Below are 23300 nucleotides of genomic sequence, written 5' to 3' on the forward strand. Positions count from 1 at the left end.
TCTAACTGAAAGATCAGCCTTAAAATTAAAATTGATAATGTCTTAATGATATGTTACTTTATCTTGAATTGTACTGTTTGTTTTAAAAGCAAATATTTATAAAAAGTATAAATTCAATTAGAAGTGTGTTTAGTTATCAATCTATTTGTTCAGCTTCTTTTTAAAGTAGTTAAAATTAGGGGTAAAATGTATTTAAAACTAAAAATAATATAAACTAAACAATGTTTGAAAATTATTACTTTTATTATCTATTTTTACACTGTAAAATAATTACAACTAAATAACTTACTAGAAAAATATTTTTATTTATATAGCTACTTATTTACTGTCTACTTATATGGTTTATTGAAACAAATAAAAAGTGGTCAAATTAATTAATTTTTCATTTGTCAGCTATTAAAATGAACTAAGTGAATTTTACATATACGTCAATTGTGAAGTCATAAATGCTAAAACATTTTAGTGTTAACAGTTAATGAAGCAAATGATGTCAACTCTCAAAGTGGCATTCAATGCAAACAGCTGGAAGCCGACTGTGTCTGAATGGATCAATGCAGGTAGGCTTATACAACCAGAAGAGAGAAAAAGAATCTCACAGTTTTACTTTTTGAATGACGCAAAACTGTCACTTTGCGCCAGGCTCTTGATCAGGTACTCGATCAGCAAGGTGGCAAACATTTCCTGGGAAGACATTGAACTTTCAAGAGATGACAGAAGCAAGCCAGTTTTTTCAAACAAATCCTTAGTGTCTTTCAACGCGAGCCACGATGGTGATTGGAGCGTTGCAGCTTGCAGTTGCCATGACAACGTTGGTATAGACGTGATGAACGTTGTCAGGAACCAAGGAGAGACATCCAGGTTCTTCAAACTGATGAGGAGCAAGTTTTCAGATGAAGAGTGGAAGGTGATACTTGCTCCAACAGAAGATGCTGACAAAATGAAGCGTTTTTACAGGTATTGGTGCCTGAAAGAGAGCTATGTGAAGGCGATTGGCACAGGTATCTCCTATCCTCTTGAAAAACTTACTTTCCTGCCGTCTCAGCTACAACTGGATTTTCAAACAATATCAACTACTGAGCTGCTTATTGATAATTGTAAAGCATCACAGTGGTCTTTTGAAGAATCTATGCTCGATTCTGACCACTGTGTATCTGTTGCCAGAGATGTTAAAGATAAAAACAGCAGTAAAAATGATAGTTTTAATATATTGAACTTTGATGATGTACTTGAAATATCTGAGCCACTTTGCAGTGTAGATGATATTGAACAGGGCTTTATAGAGACTTTAAACAAGCCGACTAAAGAAATAAACAAGTTTTATAGAAAAAACTAAGATAAAAAATAAGTTGTTTTATTTATGAAATAGATTACAATAAAAGTTCAACTTTGTAAAACAATGTGTTTAGGCAATTAAATTTTAGTTTACCTTTCTAAAAGCAATTAAGTATATATTACTTATTTTTATCTTTATTAACAACAATCCAATGTTTGTCATAAAAATTTTAGTATATTTTCACTGCAACTCTTCAGAAATTAACTGTAGATATTTGAAAAAAAAACAATAGCTTTTTAATTAAAAAAAACTTATTGTTATTTATATAGGTAAAAATTAAACTATAGTAGGCTTAATTTTTTGATATTAAAAAATATATAATTTAGTTTTTTATTTCAAGTAATTTATGCTAGTAATATGTATTCTTAAATAATATTTTAACTTTTGACAATTTTTTCTTGATTCATTTTTTTACAGTGTACTTATAGTTTTTTAATTTTGTAATCGTTGTATGCATTAAGCAACTAAGCAATTATTACAGCATTTAAACTGATAAGTAAATTGTAATGAACACACAAGCATTAGAAGCAGACGGGATAAGGTTTGCTTGTTCTGCTGTTGAGTATGACCAGAAAGGGTATATTGATGAAGCTATATTCTTCTATAGGGTTTGTTATTAAAGTCACTAATATTAAAAACTTTGAAACTATAGTTTTCTTTGTCCTTAAATTCTTCAGTAAAATTGTCTGTACTATTATTAAACTTAAAAGCTATTTACTTAGATTTAATTTTTTACATTGATAAAGCTATGTTTGTTAGTTAATTTAAATAAGTAACGTAGGAAATTATAACTTGTATATTAATAATATATTTATAAGTTACCCATTAAAGTATTTATTGGTTATTAGAAAATGCTAATAAAAACAAAACTCAATTAGAAGTTAAAACTACTTTCAAGCTGTTTAGAATCATTAAACAATGAATACAAATACTAAGTTTACAGGGATACCTATATATTTTTGTTATATATTTTGCATAAGGGCATAAAGGGGTTCCAACAGTTTTTTTAACTTAAAATAAAATAGGCTCATATTATATAAAAGATTTAAGCACAAACTACGAGCCAGTTTTTACAGAAATATAAAATCTAAATATTTAACTTTTTAGGTATTTTAATTTTTGTTAAAAGTTTATGAAAAAAATGTATAGAACTCAAATTTTTAGAGGTCAATTTTTTGGAAGTTTAAAAAATAACTAAAAATCTATCTTCTCAACTAGAGACCTCAAACTTTTCAAGAAATGTTACTTTTATGGTTTAAAATACTTTGAAAGTTGCGATTTAAAAAATATTTATAAAAAAATGGGTGGTTTAATTTTCTTTTTTTTTTAATTAAAAATGTTTTTGCATTTAATCATTTTAAAATTTGTTAATAGACTTTCTGTGAAAATTTGAAGAAGATTGGTTAAAAACTAAAGTAGAAGATAGATTTTTAATGAAATAGTCTTTTTCACCCCTTCATTAGAAACCTATTGAGGTCACTGTCTGTGATTGCTTACATCTCAAAAATTGCTTTGATTTATTGTTGGACCCCCCCCTATGCTTTTATTAACTATTAACCCATCTGTACCCCTTAAACTGTTTCTTAATAGTAAGTTATAACTGAATACTATTAACTACAGGAAGCTTACCAGGCGTTATCTCATGCAGCAGCCGCCGGCTCAAAACTGGATTGTTATCAAAAAGCCAAAGAGTACAGTGAAAGAATAAATGTTCTCATTAAGATGAAAAATAATGTGAGTTATTTTTTTAACATTGTTTTAAGTATTGATGTATTATTTCCAAAACTTTGTTAAATTATATTAAGTGGATTGTTTTAAGTTTTTTAATTTAGTTTTTTTTTTGCTTAATAGACATAGTGCTGAATTTGAGTAATAATAACACCAAAGTCAAAAGCTTGCTATAATGTACAAACCAATATATGAAACCTACACAAAACTTGAATTTTCTAAACTTAATGATGGTTTTAGGTATGAGGTGTTATTTCAAAAAGGTCTTGTAACTGTTTAAGTATATTTTTTGAACAAGTTTTAACTAATATAAATGCTTACTGATTACAGTTAGTATTTGTGTTTTTTATCTTTTTTTTATCATAAAAAATGAAAAGTTGTAATGTTTTATTTTTTTACTGCTAATAATCATAGTGTAGTGCACATGTTTACCAGTACATGAGTAATACAAAAAGTTTTTATAAAATTAAAATTTTATTTTTGTTATTTTTAAGCCCTCTGCCAATAGTTACAGTTACCTTTCCAGATTTTGAAAATCTGATGATATATTTGCACCTGTTAGCAGAGTTAGAATAATTATCTAAAACTCAAAGTGATAATCTTATACATTTCCCATCAGTACATGAGAAACATAAAACACTTTCAAAAAATCATACCATTTTTTTTTCTAACTTTAAAGACCTCTTCTGTTTCTGAACTCAAATATCTTCCCAGCTTATAAAAATTATTTAGTGATATTTCAATCGATTTGCAGAAAAAAAAAAACAATTATCTAATACAAAATAAGTAGCATTTATATTTTCCATCAATATATAAAAACACAGTATTTGTTTTCTAGTTTAACAATAACACTTTCGTTATTTAAAATCGATGTGCCAATGGATGCAAATATCTTCCTTTGTTTAAAATATGCAAGATATTTGCACCCATTTCTGAGTTGAAATAATTATCTAACACTTAATATAAATAACTTATATTTTCATACCAGTACATGAGGAACGCAAGGCAACCCACACCACAACAGCAACAGCCTTCGAGAACCAACACAGCTGAAATGAACGCCAGCAAGACTGCCAAGTTCATGATCGATCAGGCCCTGCACAAAGATGAAAATAACAAGGATGAAGATGCCATGGAGACGTACGTTGACGCCGCAGGGTTCTGCCTTAAAATGGTAAGTTTGGTTGTTTTGTAATTATTTTTTAGTATTGTGTGTTGTACTTGATGTATCTTAAAACCAAGCTTTTTTATGGCTAGAATCAGTGCTTCAAATTGTTTGAATTATATTTTTCATCTTTTCTTCCTTAAAGTGGTCAGTTTGAATGACTAAGATTTTGTTTGAATCTTTAATATCGTACAGTTTTCTCTTAGTTTGTTTGATTTATTTAGAATTCGCATTACAAAGTCTTTGTACTCATAAAATCAGTGTTTAAGTAAAATTTAGCCCAGTAGAACAACTTTAAAAAGATTTTTTAATTATTTTGTAAGAACCTTGGGTTAGATTATGTTACAAATTTATGTTTATAAAAAGTAGAGTATAGGTATAGTAAGTAGATTGAACCTTTCAAAAAAAAGTCACTTTTCACAGAGTATTAAAACATTTTTTTATGAAGTCAATTTTGTAAACAGTTTCAAATGAAAATATATGAAATAATACTTATTTCATTTTTAGTAACCTCAGAAGTTTGAAGTTCTGATTTTTTTTTTTGCAAAACTCTATAAATTGACACTAAACAATTAAAAAAATAAAATAAGCTGCAATAGATTTGCAAATAAACTTTAAAATGATAAAAAAGATTAATTCTAAGTAAAATGTAGTAAGCAGTGTCTGATTGCTAAAATAAAACTCTACAAAGTAAGAATGGTAAAAGTTTTCCATTATGGGCTATCTAGAACTAGCTTCGAATTGGAAATAAAGAAGTGTTATAAATTTATATATTTTCAAAATTCAACTGCTATATACACCTTAATTCGTCCAGAAAATGCATTAAACTAAAGAGATAAAATATAACTGAAGTTGTTAGACTTTGAGCAACAACAAATTCAGTATGTTTTCGCAGAATTGTTTTCTAATTGTATTTTTACAACTGAAAAATAGACTAAACTTGAATTGTATTTAAAATGTTTCTTTTTTTTAACTTTTTGTAAATGCTAAATTGATGTAAAATATAAATCAGCATTCAGTTTTTTTATTTTTAGACAATTTTAACATAGTACTGTATTAAATGTCAATGTAAAAATATGATACGATTTATTATATATTTTTTTTACTCAAATAATCGCAAGTAAAGAATACCAGGTGTCTATGTTTTTTATTATTAATGTTTATTCAAAGCTGCTTAAAGTTTTAATCATTCAATAACAGTTAAGGCCATAGGGGGGTCCACTTTGTTTTTTACAACTTGATCTTATTCTGTAGAATTTAATCTGAGCTCTCAGACACTTTTAACCGCTTAAAAAAACTCAAAGTAACTTTTGAGATATAAGCGATCAAAGAAAGGGCATTCAATAGGTTCCTTATGGAAGGCGAAAACTAAAAATGCGAAAAAAGACTATTTCACTAAAAATCTATCTCCTCCTTCATTTTTTGAGTAATCTTTCTCAAATTTTTACAGAATGTGTATCATTAAACTTTAAAGCAGGTTTTCCCAAACTAATTTTCTAAATCGCCCCCTTTTCAGAAACTTGAAAAATAAACGCCCCCCACGAATTTACAAAGTAGTTTTTCTCTTGAGTACAAACTTTTGAGCCAAAAAATTTGTGTTCGAAATGTAATTTAGTCTGGTACTTCTTAAGCACGCACTTTTGGGCTGTGTTCAAAGTAGTTTACAGGGCTTGAGAAAATAAATTACATTTGTTTTCTTGTAAGCCTAGTAAAGTGTATTAAAGTACTTAATTATTAAAAAGCCTTGTGTTATCTGTAAACAATCCTGTTTAGATATGGATTGTTTAGAAACTAATGAAACTTTTAAGGCAGTGGTGGACAACTTTTGTTGTCAGCAATTCATATTTACTAAAAAATCTTTTCTAGTTCAGCTCATTAAAAAAAGTAATTGCGGGCTGCATAATTTAAAAAAACAACATATAAGAAAATTGAAACACTCGAGCAAAATTGTAATAAAATGATTTAGTATTATTGTGATCTAGGAGGTACTATTGTGAACAGAAAACCAAATTGAAAGCGTATTTCAAAAGATTAAGTATCAAAAAACAAAATTTTGTTTATTTTGCACAAGTAGTTTTCAATTTAATTAGCGGGTCTAAATTTGACTGGATTTTAACCGTACGTTACCCATCTAAAATCTTAACTGAAAGCTGACATTATAACAATCACTCATTTAAGCCGCACAAAATAATCAAACTATTTTACAAACAGACATATTCTAAAATTACTATACCATAGATTAAAAACTTATAAAAGAATGAACAGTTTATTTTACACATAATAAAATAAATATTAAAACATAATATCTAATCTAGTTTGACCGACTGGTTGATTATCTCACATGAAAAGTGGTTTCATCAACAGTTTCAGTTAAATATGGAGTTAAAAATAATTAATGCAGTAAAATTATTAATTTTATTGCTAAGATATATTATAAGCAAGTTAGTTGTAAAGTTAAAAACTTATAATGACCTTTAAAAGAATAACCCTTAAATTTAACATTTACTTTTTTTCTTAAATTAAATTAGAAAAAAAAATCATAAGTTTTACAGTTAGTTCTGTGAACAAAAAGTAATCAATAAAAAACTCTTTTAGTTATGTTAAAATTTTGTTTTGTAACTGTAGCAGTCTTTTTTATGGTTTATTTAATACTGTTTAATTTTTTTTTCTCTAATTATTAGCCAATTAGCTAAAAATTTGGAGTCATTTTAAATAGAGACCTCAAATCTATACTCTTTTAAAACAAAAAAAAAATTTGAAATAAAAACTTTAATGGTTATCAAAGTTTTTTTATTTTTATACAAATTAAACAAGTAGTAACAAAATATGTCAAATAAATTTCTTTCAAACAAATACTTTAATCACTATGCTATAAAAATTTTATTGTAATTTAAAACGAAAAATATAAACTACAAAATTAACCAGGTCAAAATAAAACTATTAACAGATTTAAAACATAAACCACTTAATAAATACTGAAGACTTCCGCTTGAGTTCGCACTTTGAACGAAATCAAAAAGTGCAAACTCAAAATTATTACCTTTTTTTTTTACAAAATGAGAAGTTTAAACATGTTATATACAATAACGTTATAAATAAACATGAAATCAACTAAAACATAAAACAAACATTCATTAAAAAAATATTTATATAAGCTATTAAATAGTATGTATTTTTTGTTTTGTAAATACTTAGTTAGTAATAGACTTTATTTAAGTTAAATTTAAGAAAATATAAATTTGCACTTTATTTTGGGTAAAAAGTGCGAACTCAAGAGGAAGTCTACCGTAATTAATATTTATTAGGCATTATGCAAACCTGTTGTAGATTAAACAACTTAATAAAATTTTTGTTATAAAAAAACTACTTAAATACAATACAAACCAGGTTAAATAAGAAGTATTTTAAAAGATCAAAAAAAGAAAAAAACTTTCATAAAATAATGTCTGCTACTGAAGTCTAATATAGTGTGAAGGATGAGGCTCATGACTGTTTGCAAGTTTTTCTAATCTAATTCTGAATCAGTAAGGTATAGCCTCCTTTACAAATATACAGATTAGATATTTTGCTCAAGTTGTTGATAACTGAACGCTTTCTCAACAACATAGCTAGAAGGAAAAAACTATAAACAACAATCTAAATTCCTCTCAAATGATTGGATACTTTTGCCTTAGTTTTTAATAAGTCCAAAAGCTTTCATATCGTTCTTAGGAAAAATTTACTTTAAGTCAAGGTTAGTTTGTAAGTCTGAGAAGGTTTTTTGTAAGTCGTTTACTTCAAAAATATCTGCCTCGAAGGGATTCATATTTTTATCTTTATGATATCTTTTTTTTTTAAATCGAAATTTTACTACTTAATATGTTGAAATTGTTAAAAATTCCTGATTTTTGAGTTTTTTTTTGTCTAAATTGTCAAATTCCAGGTTTTTTCAGGTTTCTAGGTTAGTTGGCGACCCTGTATAGTTTTATTTCTTGGTCTAACTTAGTGACTTTAAAAAAAATCAATTGGAAATATCATGAGGTGATAGTTAATAATATATAACATAGATTTTTACAAACCATTTATTATCCCAAATAACATATATGTCAGGTTATAAAGTGATAAGAGGGATTCCGATCGTCTATGATCTATGTAATTGTTAGAAATAAATGATAGAAAATATATGAATGAAAATATGTATTTTACTTGAAAGTAGGAGTCATAAGTACTTGATTTTTAACTCTATATTTTACATAAACAAAATAAACTTTTTTTGTTTAAGTTTTACCTCAGGGTCAAATATTTAATAGCAAGATAAAATTAGTCAAATAGCAAGCTAAAATTAGTAAAATAGCAAGATAAAAAGTTAAAATTTTATGACAGCCCAAAATTTAAAAATCGCCCCCTTTTCGCCCCCTTACTAGTTATCGCCCACCCTTTCGCCCCCTTACTAATTATCGCCCCCCGAATAACCAAAATCGCCCCCAGGGGGGCGATATCGCCCACTTTGGGAAACCCTGCTTTAAAGAGATCTATTGTAGGAATTTTTTTCATTTTGAGTAAAAAAAAAATTATTGTCAAAAAACTACCCTTTTTTTAGTTTTTTGTGGATAAAATTTTTATTTTTCAAAATTTCAAAAATTCCAACATTCAGATTCTTCAAAATATTAAAAGGAACATTTCCTGAAAATTTGAAGTCTCTAGGTCAAAAAATGAAGGAGGAGATAGGTTTTTAGTGCGTTTTAAAATTTCCGAGAAAATTGACCCCGAAAAATTTGCGGTCCATACATTTATATTGAAAAATTTTTACAAAAAATTAAACATCTCAAAAGTTAAATGATATTTTTGAAATCTATAAAAACTGGTTTGTAGTTTGTACTTAAAGCTTTCACATAAAAGCCTAAGTTAATTTTTGTAAAAAAAAATGTTGGACCCCCCCCCCCCTATGGCCTTAATATGTAGCCTAAAACCTCTGTGCCAATAGTTGCAAGTATCTTCCAAGGTCTTAAAATCTAAGAAGTTATTACAACCATTGGTAGAATGCGTGATTGATTCCAAAGTATCATAAAAATGTAAGATTTAAAAGAAATAACTTCTACTTAACTATCAACCTAATTTCCAGGCAAAGCAGCCGGAAATAGTAAACACACCGACATCAAAGCAGCTCCTCAAAATGGCCAACTTCTGTATTGAGCGCAGCGAGGCAATAAAGAAGAAGATAAACAAAACCCCCAAACCTGAAACCACGAAAAAACCCCATAGCGAAAGTGACCAATTAGCCTTGCTGTCACAACTTAACGACCTGAAGCCGTTCTCGGAGGAGATCGACGGAGTTTCGCAGGAGAGTTCAGGTGATTCTTTGCAGGAGAATCCGGATCCGCACGGGGTGAACCAGTCTCCTGCGGAAAGATCAAGCGGTCAATCGAGCGCGTCAAGGTTGACTCCGGAAGAAATAAGAGTGAGTTTTGTTTGTATTAATATTGCCTAGCTATAATTGTAGATTTGTGTTAGTTTTAAAATTATTATGTTTTTTTTCCAGTTTACTACTGTTGTAGTACATTTTTCAATAAGATCGACGAACAAACGAGAAAGATAATTTTTTAGTGAGTTGTTATAAAAGTACTAATGTTTTTGTTCAAAACACACATGTTTATGTTTGCGTTTGTTAGGTAAATTTATTGGTATTTTATAAATTAATCTGATTGAAAAATAGACATACTTGAAAATATTAATTATGCTAACATTTTTATTTCTAATTTCAATGTAGTTTAATATTACGCTACAATGTCATGATTTTAGATTATTACATAAGTTATCACATTATTTAAACAAACATAGAATAAACGTTCATCTGTATTCAATTCTGTTTAACGTAAACTAGTTTTGTTTAAAGCTAGCCATATGAATTATAGTCTACTAGTAACTACTACTGTTTACATTTACAAATATATACAAATTTTGAATCAAATTGTTATGACAATTAGCCATTAAAATAGTTGTATTTGATGATCTTACTAATCATTACAAAACCCCTTGCCATATACAAAAGTACATTAAAAAACCTGAAAAGTACAATAACCTATGATCTGTCAATTTAGTTAATTGGAGTAAATAAAAATTATTTTTACTTGTAAAACAAAATAAGTTTTAGGTGTATATTTAACATCAGCTGAGGAGCATTGTTTTTCATGAAAATCAGTTTTTAATTTTTATGGTTTAATATTTTTACTCAGGTACTGAAGTGCACATCACTGATAAACGGTAAAGAATACTTGCCGTTCATAAGCGCAGATGTGCGCGATAATTTCCATTTCAGAACTGAATTCACGTTGGTTTGCTTGTTTTATTCTTATTTAAATAATATATAACTTGTGAAATATATGTTGAAAGTAAAGTATAAATTATAAAGACTGCTTTCAAATAATATTGGATTAGTTTGTTTTAAGCTTATCTTTAAATTGATAATAATTAAGTTACTTTTGTTATCTAAGGCTGTGCTTTTTGTTTAATTTTAACTTAATATTTTTTCGATATTACACAGTTTGTAATAAAGTTGATTAAAGTAATTGTTGAAACTATTGAAATTTATAAATTACACAAACTTTCTTTCAAATTTAACAAGTGGTAAAATCAATATTCAAACTACTATAGTTATCAGCGGACATTGCGCTTTGTATCTAACTTAAAAAAGTAGTTTACAAACTGCGTTCAAAAATCATCTCACGCAACAACGTACAAAAACAATTTAAACTGTAAGACTTGCTCACAGTGTAAAAGATTGTAAAACTTTGTAAAAACTCATTACATTCCCTCACAGTGACAAGCACGGTTTGTTGGAGTTGTCGCAGAAGCAGCAGCGCAAGTTGGACCGGTGGAAGAGACCGCAGGAGTTCATGAAAGATCCCAAGATGATCATGTGCGTATCATCTTTCAGGTTCGTTTGTTTATATACTACTTGAAAAACAATTACATATTATATATTGTTTATTTATATTGTATATATATTTTACTTGAAAAGTTCATACTTCTCAGAAGTATATTTACACATTACTTGTAGTAAAACTGCTTACATTATACATAATTACTTATAAGTCACTTACATGTATTTATGGTTTCACCTTTGAGGTTTGTTTACATTTTATATTGTACTACTTACATACTGCTTACAGTATACTTATATATTGCTTACAGCATCAAGCAGACGCTGGTTTCTGATTGCAGTTTCATCGCTTCGCTGGCTATAAGCGCCGCCTATGAGAGGAAGTTCAATAAGAAGTTGATCACAAAGTGAGTTGATATTTTTATGATTTTATTATTACTTCTGCTAGTATATGATAATATCTTGCCAGATTCTAAAATATCATACAAGAAATTTTTGACAATTTAAATAAGTATATATTATCATGAATGACATTAAATTATCTAGCTCACTTTCGAAGAAACTTGTTTACTGTAGCCATTACATACTGTTATGTGTCATTAAAGAAATTTTTTGAATTTTATTATAGTTAATATTGTTTGTTTTATAATTATTGTCTGCTATGTTAATTTTTCCGATTAATTGTATTACAATTACAACATGTATTTTTATTAAAGTATCTTACAAATTTTCAAATATTTGTTATACCTGAACACTGAATATGTTTTTTTGTGATTATTGTTTTTTATATTCAAATACCATTTAGTCTTAAAAGATGTTTCAATTAATTTTTTAGTAAAATTTTAGTTTTAAGATACTAGTCACTTTATTATTAAGCTGCATTCTGTTTAACTATTTTTATACTGAATTGTTACACATTTAAATTTTTACAGTTAATTTAAAAACTATAGTTTTTATTAAATTTGTTAAGCTTTGTTGTTGTGTTTTAATTGAAAAATATTAATTTTTTGAATAATTTTAAGCTTCCTTGTTTGACATGACTTAATTAGTTTAGAATAGTAATTTGTACTTTAAAACTACTTAACATAAAACCTATTATTAACATTCGGTTTCCTTGAACCGATGTTTCTATTGTTTTTTATTTTTTTAATTTTTTTGTTTATTAGAACTATCTTGTTTTATTTTAAAGATATATCACGTATTTTAAACTTTAATCAAATTATATATTTTATAGCATTTTAGAAAATGTTAAAATAATTTGTTTATTTCATGTTTGTGTAACACAGCTTATTGATCAACTTGTATTTTTTATTGAATGTAAAATGAGTGCATTTACATTTCATTATAGATTTATCTTTGTTAGTCAGTACTTGGAAAATTAATTGAAATAGAAAATTAAGAGATGATTTGTACAGAAAATGTTTCCATATTGTCAGAAAAATTAAAAGTCAAGACTATTTTTGTCAAAAAAAAATCTTTTTTTGTAAATTGTTACTCATATGCTATTTTACTCTTTTAATTTTTATTAGCTTTTATAAATATCTTTTAGTCAAACTATTTAGTACTTAAATACGATTATCATTATAAACAACAACAAAAAAGTTAAAACAAAGTAATTAAAATGGATTTATTAACATAAAAAAATTAGTTTTTAAGCACATTGCATAAAACAATAACGTTTTTTTTTTCTGTAAAATTGTTAGTATTGGTTTCTATATGTGTATATCTCTATATTCTCAATTTCTAACATTTCAAAACCATAAAGTTAACAAACGTCAACTGCTAGTAAACTATAAACATATGCTAAAGTATTTTAAAAAAATATATTTTTACCTTATTTAATTTACTTGCTTATTTTGTAATTGCTAGTTTTCAAAGCCAATTGAGTTTAAAAACTTAAGATATATTTACATACATTAAAGGCTTTTAAGACATTTTAAAATTGAAGCTTTAAAAGTTTTTAGTTTATTATCTTTGTGCTATTAAGTTAGTTACTTTCACGGTGAATGTTTGCTCTGTAAAGTGGCTACTTACGTAGTGCGAATAAAACTAATAAAATTTTACTAACATTATTTGCACATATGATAGCAAGTTTCGATTACAAGTCTTCCGCCTATAATAAACGCCTTATTTTTTGTTATTCACCGTAATGTGGATGTATGTTTATTAGTTTTATAATAAATTAAAAGAAATTATAAAAACGAAAACATAATTACAGCTCAAGTCAGTTAAGTTAAACCTTAAAATCACAGGAATATTGTATTAAAAATGTGAAATATTTCATAATTTAGTAAATTTGAAAAATAAGTTATAGTTATTTATATAAATCAAAATAAAAACTTTATAATAATTGTTTATTGTTTTTAAACATTGTACTGTCTGCCTTAAAGTATATGAAAACAACTTTATGTTTAAACGTTATGAATTTCAAGTTTTAAGAATTAAGAACTATAAATAAGAATTTAACTTTCAGATTGCAATTTAATATAATACATGTTTATTATTTTTCAGAATAATCTACCCGCAAAATTCCAAGGGAGAACCCATTTACAACCCATGTGGTGAGTTTTTTAATACTTTTGATTTGTTTATTTGTTAATCAAGAGTCTTAAGGCCAAGTATTTGTAATTTGTTGTTAAAATTTTACTATAAACTATAAGGTTTATTATGAAGTTATATAAATGTTTATTTAGTAATAAATTTTGTTTTTACAATGAAACCTAACGAAATTTTTACGTTAGTAAAAATACTTTAGGTAACAGTTAATATTTTCAATTGAAAAACTTTCTAATATAAAATTTTACCTCTTGTTTTAGTTATTAACAAATGGTAAGTATTGATGTTTTTAGCTTAAATTATTTGGAATTTAGTGAAAGTTATACAATACCGTTTTATATAAGTTGCTATCAATAACAATTCCTTTGGGATAATTAATATCGAGTTCTTTCTCTATGAGTAAAAAATAAGTATATTGTACACCTGCTTTAATTATATAAAAGTTTAATTAAACAGTTAAATTATATAGGATCAAATTGTTTTGATAAATTTTCACCGAAGATATATTTAAATGAAGATATAGATTATTTATTATATAACAATAAATAATAAGTTGTCGAACCAATAGCTTAAAACAAAATATCAGAAATACAGGCCATTTACATCCATTAATAGTTTTTTTATTTAGTAGACACTAAACGACCTGGTTTAAAGTTTTACACAAACCTAAGATATAGAGCGAAAAGTTTTAATTATTTTTCTTAATGAGTTTAAACATATGTGAAGATATTTTGTTTGTTAGTACTGCGAGGTAACTACTAACTAAACGTTTCTATGTGTATTTAAATATTTAGACCGCTACATAGTTAAAAATTGTGCTCGCATTGAGATAATTATCTAGAAATTTTGAGAAATGTTTTTGAGACTTTTAACTTTGTGCCAATGGATGCAAGTATCTTGCCAGATTTTAAAAAAATCGGAAGATATTAGCATCTATTGGCAGAAAGCATTAAAGTGAGACAAATTATATTTAGAGTTTTTTAAATATAGAACAAAAAACTCTTTCAAATATTAAAAGGGATTAATTGTTTATCTAATATTTTCAAACAGGCCGCTACATAGTGAAGCTTCACTTCAACGGTTGCTACCGCAAAGTGGTTGTTGACGACAAATTTCCAGTTGACAGTTCAAACAACCTGCTGTGCTCGTATTCATCCAACCGTAACGAACTGTGGGTGAGCTTGATCGAGAAAGCGTACATGAAGGTGATGGGAGGATACGACTTCCCTGGTAGTACCAGTGTGAGTTAATTTTAATATATTTAATAAAAGTTGTTTAAGTTTTAAAAAAAAGTTTTATTCGATTTTGCTGGTAGTACTAGTGTGAGTTTTGTTGATTATTCTTTTTTTTTTGTTTTTATTGGTTTTATACGGTTTTCCTGGAAGTACTTCTGTAGGTTTTGTAGTTTATGTATTTTTATAAGATATGTTTAAATATATATTATTATAAATGTACTTATACTATAAGTGGACATTGAAATGCCCCTAATACAAAGTAAATGTTTGCATTACTAAACTAGTACAGCAAAACTTGTAGCTAAGTAAGTTTCTAAAAATACTAAAAAAATTCAAATCGTAATTCTAGATTTTGACTTCAACGCTTTAACGAAGTTGATACTTGAATTTATATTGAAGTAATTATAAGTTATTTTTATTTCATATTTTCATTTTTTTTCACAGAATTTCGATTTGCACGCATTGACCGGATGGATACCGGAGCGACAGTCGTTGAGGGACAAGAATTGCAACTACGACCAGTTTTTTGAAAAATTGAAGGTCAACTTGCACAATGGGAGGGTGCTGGCCACTATTTCGGTAGGAGACATCCCTGAACAGGAAGCTGAGAGAGCTGGTTAGATTGATGGTCTTATTTGAAAAAATAAATACTAATTATGAAAATTAATTTACCCTGTGCCAATAGACACACTTACTTCCCAGGAATTTTTAGAATCTGCGGAAATAAGTGTGCCCATTGACAGATGACTTTATAAGTACTAAGTATTTTTTTACAGTTTTTTAATTTTTACTGAAGCTTGAAACTATAATAAGGTTCAAAAAATATTAAGTTGTTAGATTCTTAGTTTTTTCAGTCTCCCAAATGAACTTTTCTAGTTATGGGATTTTTCCATTAAATTTGTATTATCATTAGTGATTAATAATGTTATTTCAGAGTTTCATGATTTAATATTTTAATAATACTCAAGGATTGGTACCAACTCATGCATATGCGATATTAGATGTCCAATTTGTTCATGGGAAGAAATTGTTGCAAGTTAAAAATCCATGGAGCCACTTGAGGTGGAAAGGAAACTTCTCTGCCAATGTTAGTAACTATAATATTTTGTATATACTGTTTAAAAATATACTTAAAGCTATTTCAGTGTATTAAATGTGTGCTTTAGACATATTTAAATTCATATACATATAGCAAAATATTTTTTATAAAATTAAGCAGTTCAGTGGTGAAACTGAGTTTAGTGGTGAAACTGAGCTCAATTGTTCACTGTTCAATATTTTAATGTATAAACTATGAGCATGTTGATAGTTTTCTATGCCCTTTTCTAATTAATACATTTATATCTTATTATCCAGGGGAAAATAAGGCATTTGTTGCCTAGTAGGCATTAAAAAGTATAATGGCAGACTTTAAAGACTAGTTTTCAATAAAATTTATTTAATTCTTGAAAAGTAAAAAAAGCACCAATTAACACAGTTTTAGGAAAAATAAACAATATACCTTTAATTTCAAAAAGTATTAAGATTCAATAGTGTTTTACTATACTTTTTTTTTTGTACAACTTATGATACTGTTTTGATATAACTTTTTAATATACAAGTAATTTTATATACTTTCGTATGCTAGCCAAAAATCTAACAACTAACACTGTCTAATCAAATGTATGTTACCTTAAATATATTTATTAGGATGAAGCAAATTGGACTCCAGAGCTTTTGAAAACACTTCAGTACGACATTAATATGGCTAAAGAGGTTGATAATGGTATGTGTTTTAATTAATATAACTTAGTAAGTTGATAATGGTATGTGTGTTAATTAATATGGCTTTAAAAGTTGGTAATGGTATGTGTTTTTAACATAGATAAAGAAGTAGATAATGGTATTTGTTTTAATTAATATGGCTAAAGAAGTTAATAATGGTATGTGTGTTGATTAATATGGATAAAGAAGTTGATAATGGTATGTGTGTTAAATCGCAACATTCAATGTATTTTGAAATATAGGGTGAACACTTCCTGAAATTTTGAGGTCTCTAGCTCAAAAATGAAGGAGAAGATAGATTTTTAGTGATTTTAAAAGTTTCCGAGAAAAATTACCTACAAACTAACAGTTTGCGGTCCATAAATTTTTATCGGAAACTTTTTTTTAAATAACAATATCTCAAAAGTTAAATACAGTAACCTCTCGCTTATTTACGCACATCGTGTCCATATAAAAAATGCGAAAAGATACGAGAGATCGTAAAGATACGAGAGGTACCAAATATACTTACTATAATGGCTGGTCTTTGATAACACTTCTAGTTAAAAGCATGCTGGGGACTTTCCTACTTTTAACAACTTGTTTACTTTATTTATATGTTGAAAACAAAAGATAAAACTATACATATATTAAAAGAAAAAAGATTTAAATCTATATAAAATAGTAATACTTGTAGGAAAATTTTTCTAATTTTAATAATAAGTAGATATAATATTTATTTTAATGTGACTTATTTGATACTTAACATTTATATTCTATTCTACTAAGCAAACTCAATTTATAATTAAGCATTTGTTTACAGTTAACAAATGGTGTGGTGCCTATATTAAAATTTATAACTTAAATTAAAAATCGTCAAATGAAAATTAATGATATGTCTACTAAAAAACAATTGAGATTTGTGTTAAGTGTAAGCTCTATATTTATTTATTATCACTGCTACTTTTTGCTTGGAAGTTTCATTAGATTTATTTTTTAGATGTTTATTCATATATAGGGCAAGAGTGCTGTATTACTTTTTTGTGTTTTAAACTCTCACTATTTTATTGTTTAACACAGTCATATTTCTTTCAGAGTTTTACTTTAATCTCTTATTGTTAACAAAATTTCTGATATACTGAGGTATAATTAAATGGTTATCATATAGTCAAGGAAGATAAGTTTAGAAAGTCTAAAGATATAGAGATGTGAGTTAGAATTTAAAAACATGTAATAAATTAAAAATATACAATAAACCTAGTTTGTATAATATTATTAAAAAATATATTTCAATTTTTGAATTTTTTAGAATTCTAAAATGCGTAACTAAACGAGAGTGCGTAACGTCACGAGTGCGTAAAGATGCTAGAGGTTACTGTAATATTTTTATTTCTATAAAAGCTAGTTGTTAGTTTGTACTTAAAGCGTTTATGTAAGGGCCAAAGTTATTTTTAGTAAAAAAAAAATTGACGCTCCTATGCCCTTAATATGGATAAAGAAGTTGATAATAGTATGTGTTTTTATTTTTAATTATATATACAAATATACAGTGTTGCATATTAGTATATTAACCATGCATAACGTATATTAAGTTAAATTTGCTAAACTAAATAAATTGTTTATATTATTGAAATAATTCTTACTAATCAATTTATTTTTTTACACATGATTATATTATTTAAACTAATTATGATAAAAGTACATCATTAAGTGTTGATATGATTATTGTTTTTTAAGTGTTTTATTATTACTGTTTTCATTATTTCCAGGCGTCTTCTGGATAGATTGGGATTCGGCATTGCATTTTTTTGACGTCGTCTACATGAACTGGAACCCACAAATATTCGCCTCGACCAAATGCTACCACTGTGATTGGCTGGCAAAAGACGGCCCGCAGAAAGAAACGTTCTCATTGGCTAACAATCCGCAGTACAGGCTGGACGTTACGTTAGTACATAATTTACTGTATTTACATACATTTATATGTAATGATAAGATATGTAAGTATATTATTTCCAATACAAAAAAATAGTTTTTGAAATGTTTACGGCTGTTTCAATGCTTTTAGCATATCATCAGAAGGTTAATAATATTTGTTGACAAATTTTTCATTAAGTAAAAAAACACATTATGACGTGTCATTAAATTTGGATAAAATTAGGAAGCTTGTTCTAAAAACATTTCTTTACAAGTAAACTTATGTTTTGTTTTGTTACTATTTTTGTTTTTGCTTTATATATATTTATTTATTTTTAATACATATTTTGGTTATAAAGTCATGTTTTGTCATTTTTTCTTATATTTAGCCGATGGTTTTTTTTTAATTTCGTATATTTTTGAAGCTGCATAACATACATTTTAAACCTAATTGTTGTTCTGATGATATGCAAAAAGCATTGAAAATGCCGTAAAAATTTGAAAACTTTGCCTTTTTTATAAAGTAAATATTAATATTGCATCTAGAACTTTGAAATTTGTCAATTTAAAAAAAACTCTAAGTGTATATATATTTGTTTTTTATATAAATATTATACTTGAGGATATATGTTACCTGAGATGTTTTATGACACGGAAACGTTTTTTATTTACATTAAAAACAGAATTTAATCATATGCTGACTGGTTAAAAAATAATGTTTTGTTTTGTTCAAATATTGTTTTTATTTTTAGTAGACTTATTTTATCACAGAAGTTTTATGTATTTAAAAATATTTGACAGTTTTCACTGTTAAAAAAAGTACTTTTTTAATACAATTGTTTTATTTTTGAAATATTGTCTATGTTAGTTAATTTTAATTTGATATAAACTTACCATTTTTTATTAATTTTTTTCTTTAATCAAATATCTGCTTTTAAACCAAGTGTAAATAATTATTTATTTTTTATATAACTCTATTATCTTTTTCTGATACCTAAATACAAGCTAATTTTTCATACGGTGATCTCTAAATCAAGTTTGAATCAATTAGAATAAGAATTTAAAAGTTGCAGTTTAGTTTTCAAATTAAAATTTAATTTTTTAAATCAAAGTTGGTATTTTATATAAAGTGAAAATATAGTACTTTTATTCTTTAGTTGAACTATTATTACTCAGGCTACATTTATTATATTTTACAGAACAAAGGTGAAAACAGTGGTTTGGGTCTTGCTAAGCAGACATATAACCGAAAAAGAAGATTTCGCAAATAACAGAGAGTTTATATCACTGCTTGTATATAAGAATGATGGTAGAAAAGTTTACTATCCATGTTGGTTGGAATTTGTTCGAAAATATAAATGTTAAACAGTTTTACACAAATAATATCGTATTTAGTCTAAATTAAATATTAGCAGTTATCTTATCAGTAATTATCAACCTAATCAAAATCAGCGGATAGTACATTTCGTGAAAATAAGTTCTGTGCACACTAGACTAGAAATAAATAACTCATTAAAAAACTATTTTCTTATTATTTTTCAGTGTTTTAACATTTAAATTATTACAAGCTGTTAATTTATCTTATAATTAACTTTTAAAGCAAAACCTATTGGCGCATGGCCAAATTATCATCAACATATACAACATTAATGGCTGCCTAAACGGGGTGATATCATTACTTTTGGGAACTACTGACATATATATAACTCAGACTAGGTTAAACTAGTTTAGTTTGAAAAAGTTCGACACTAGTGTATTCAGTTGATATACTAAAGTAGAAGTTTTAGAAGTGGGCAATATATTCCCTTAAAGTATTACATAATAGAGGGCTGATAGATTTAACGGATAACTGTCTAGTATATGAGTGGTATCTAATCGGGGGGCGATTATTTTTTAATTTTAACAAAGTGAGCAATAATGATACAGAAGTTAGGAAACCCTGTAGTAAAATATTTTTAACAATATATTATTAATATCGACAGACGACCCACCACCTTATATAGACGGGACGCGGATCAACTCTCCCCACTACCTGTGCAAGATAAACGTGGAAGAAGGAAGCCACAAGTTGACATTAGTGGTTAGTCAGTACGAGAAACACAAGAACATCTCCTTCACCATAAGAACCTACGCTCCGTTGCCGGTTAAAATAAACAAGATACCCGACTTCTACAAAGCCAGCAGAAGGGTTGGTGTCATTTATGTTAATTTATACTTTTTAATATTTTGTTATTTTTATTGAATTATATCTTTTTAATTATTGAGATACAATTTTGACAATGTTGACATTTTGGTAGGTTCAAGAAAAACTGATTTTGTTGCTAAAAGAATGTGTTTTCTGTTTTGAAATTTACTTTAAAAACAATAGTATATTTTTGTAAACATTAGTATATATATTTATATATTAATTGTGTCATTGTTTAGAAATTTAATTTTAACTATAGTAACAAGATTATCAAACTCTACAACTTATATATACAAAATAATTTTTTTAAATGTTTAGATACAAGGAGAATGGAAAGGTGTTACAGCCGGTGGATGCAAAAATAACAGAGAAACATACAGAAACAATCCGTGTTACCAAATTAAATTAAAAGTTAGTTTGTTATTACAGAAACAATCCTTGTTACCAAATTAAATTAAAAGTTTGTATCTTATTACAGAAACAATCCTTGTTACCAAATTAAAAGTTTGTTTGTTATTACAGAAATAATCCTTGTTATCAAATTAAATTAAAAGTTTGTTTACGTAATTAGTTTTAAATAAAATTTCTATTTTAATAATAAGAAAACTAATTAATTTTTAAAGTTTGAGAAAATTTGTTTTCAAATTTTAGTTGAGCAAATTTTCACCTAAACAACAAAACTATGTAAATATTTCTAAAAGTAGATATTACGTCATAATAACTTTACAGCAAATGGGAGAAACGCACTGTTTGTTGCTGATAGAACTTCGCTCGCCCAAGAAATACTCCAGCGGTTTCGATGTAATCTGCGTTGAAACGAATGCAGATAAGCCTTTTAATAAGGAAAGCAGTGGCGTTTACAGGTAAGTATATATTTTTTTGATTATTCTAAGTGTATACATTTAAGTAAACTAATTATTATTCATATTGTGTAAATAAAAAATATTAAAAAAACTCAATGACTATTTGCTTATTTTGATTTCGTTAAAATTATAACAAGCTTACAAGAATATGTTAAAGTTATACTTTTTGATATTTGTTCTAAGAAATTTAAGTTGTTTCTAAAAATAGTAAAGTTTTTCAAACAACTAAAATATACTTTCTTTCAACTTTTAAAATTATCTTAATATTATTGATTTTATTACTAGATAATTATAGTTTTGATTAAAATAATATAAGTCTGAATGTTCCAAGCTGTTTTGTCTATCCTTTTATTAGAAAATTTTGAAATAACAAATAGAAAAATTAACCAAAAACACTTTTATATGTACACAACTAACCAGTGATAAATTTTACATTCACTAATTACAATTTTTCTTATACAGAACAGGATACAGTATGTGGGAAATGAAGGTGCCAAGCGGAATATACAACATAGTACCGTGCACGTTTCAGAACGGTCAGGAGGGCAATTTCTTCCTTGATGTCAGAACTTCATTCAATAACTTCGACGTCAACATGGTCAAACAATGAGTGTGGATACTTTAAATTTTACTCAAAAGTCATTTTTAATCTTTAAAAATAGTTTCTACCATACAAAAATGATCTCGATGTTGAAATTGTTAAACAGAGGTTGTAAAATGATAGACTTAATTTTCTTCGAAAACTAGCTTGTGTAAACTAATATACGAAAGAAGCCTTACCTTTTTTTTTTTGTATTTGATAAAGTTTAATTAACAGTATGTTTACTTTAAAATTTTTTAAGTTTTTTTTCAAAAGCTTTCGTTGCTTAATTTTTTTTCTATTTAAAAGTTAAATTTAATCGTTTAGAACAACTTTTTTAAGTTCCAACAATTTACAATGAAATTAAAGATTTTTTTTTATAGAACTTCCAGTAAAATGTTATTAAATTTAAGTTGGATTCAAAAAAAAAAGTATATTCATGCTATATTTATTTAGATTTTTAGCCAACCAGTTTTTTTTAATATTAATGTACGCTATTTCTAAAGTGTGTACTTCACAAACTAGTTTGTTTTTACTTTTCTGTTTTCTCATTATCACTACCAGTTTTTGCACGTTTTATCACTTCTTAGTGCTTTATTATGGTTGTACTAATTCTTTTTTTCGTTTTATTTTTTGAATATGCAAAAATATCAAGCTAATAGTTACTGCATAATTTTGTTAAAATAAGTCTATTGATTTTAACTTAAAAAAAAGTGTTTCATATTCAATAACTACCAGTTAAAAACAAAAATTTTACTTATAATAAAAATACTTTTATAAAACTTAGTTTGTTTATCAATATTGAAAAACTTTATACAAAAATCAGTTTTTTAAAAGACACACAGAAAATTTATCTTTTACTTGTCAACAAACATTCCTGAAAAATATAAATAGTTTTTTATACTTTTTTATACAAATGATTACTTTAACTTAAATAACAAATATTAGTATTAATTTATCTGCAACAAAAAATTAATAGAGTTTTCTTCATGTGTTTACAAAAGATAAGTGTTATAATTATTTTTCCGAAAAGTTTTAAGGAACTTCTAAAATATTTGTTAAAAAAATAACATAAATTTTTTATATAAGCCTGCAGTCTTGTAGTCGTCTAACTTTAAATTTCTAAAATATTTTGT

General features: G+C 26.4%; 2 protein-coding genes across 2 annotated transcripts; both read left to right on the forward strand.

Moving 5' to 3' along the window:
- Nucleotides 1–406: 406 nt before the first annotated feature.
- On the forward strand, nt 407–1456 carry LOC145840679 (L-aminoadipate-semialdehyde dehydrogenase-phosphopantetheinyl transferase-like). Its single transcript, XM_082948002.1, has one exon. It carries the CDS (start codon nt 476–478, stop codon nt 1331–1333), a length of 858 nt encoding a protein of 285 aa, XP_082804128.1. The 5' UTR covers nt 407–475; the 3' UTR covers nt 1334–1456.
- A 356-nt stretch (nt 1457–1812) lies between these two features.
- Nucleotides 1813–22507, forward strand: LOC145840968 (calpain-7-like). The gene is made up of 18 exons (XM_082948325.1): nt 1813–1941; nt 2954–3067; nt 4050–4235; nt 9328–9663; nt 10439–10533; nt 11023–11139; nt 11397–11492; nt 13597–13646; nt 14692–14882; nt 15321–15492; nt 15845–15963; nt 16566–16641; nt 18389–18566; nt 19736–19866; nt 20519–20724; nt 21040–21132; nt 21451–21584; nt 22047–22507. Exons 1-18 carry the CDS (start codon nt 1840–1842, stop codon nt 22192–22194), a joined length of 2544 nt encoding a protein of 847 aa, XP_082804451.1. The 5' UTR covers nt 1813–1839; the 3' UTR covers nt 22195–22507.
- Nucleotides 22508–23300: the final 793 nt, after the last annotated feature.

Source organism: Thalia democratica, chromosome 7 (assembly GCF_965202585.1).
Source record: "Thalia democratica chromosome 7, ktThaDemo2.hap1.1, whole genome shotgun sequence".
NCBI classification, from domain to species: Eukaryota; Metazoa; Chordata; class Thaliacea; order Salpida; family Salpidae; genus Thalia; species Thalia democratica.

Excerpts from the sequence above, each read along its gene's own strand:
- LOC145840679 (XM_082948002.1), top strand. The coding sequence starts at position 476 with ATGAAGCAAATGATGTCAACTCTCAAAGTGGCATTCAATGCAAACAGC.
- LOC145840968 (XM_082948325.1), top strand. The coding sequence starts at position 1,840 with ATGAACACACAAGCATTAGAAGCAGACGGGATAAGGTTTGCTTGTTCT. Across the intron at positions 10,534-11,022 it reads CATTTCAGAACTGAATTCAC|TGACAAGCACGGTTTGTTGG; the intron begins GTTGGTTTGCTT and ends ATTCCCTCACAG. Across the intron at positions 20,725-21,039 it reads TCTACAAAGCCAGCAGAAGG|ATACAAGGAGAATGGAAAGG; the intron begins GTTGGTGTCATT and ends TTAAATGTTTAG.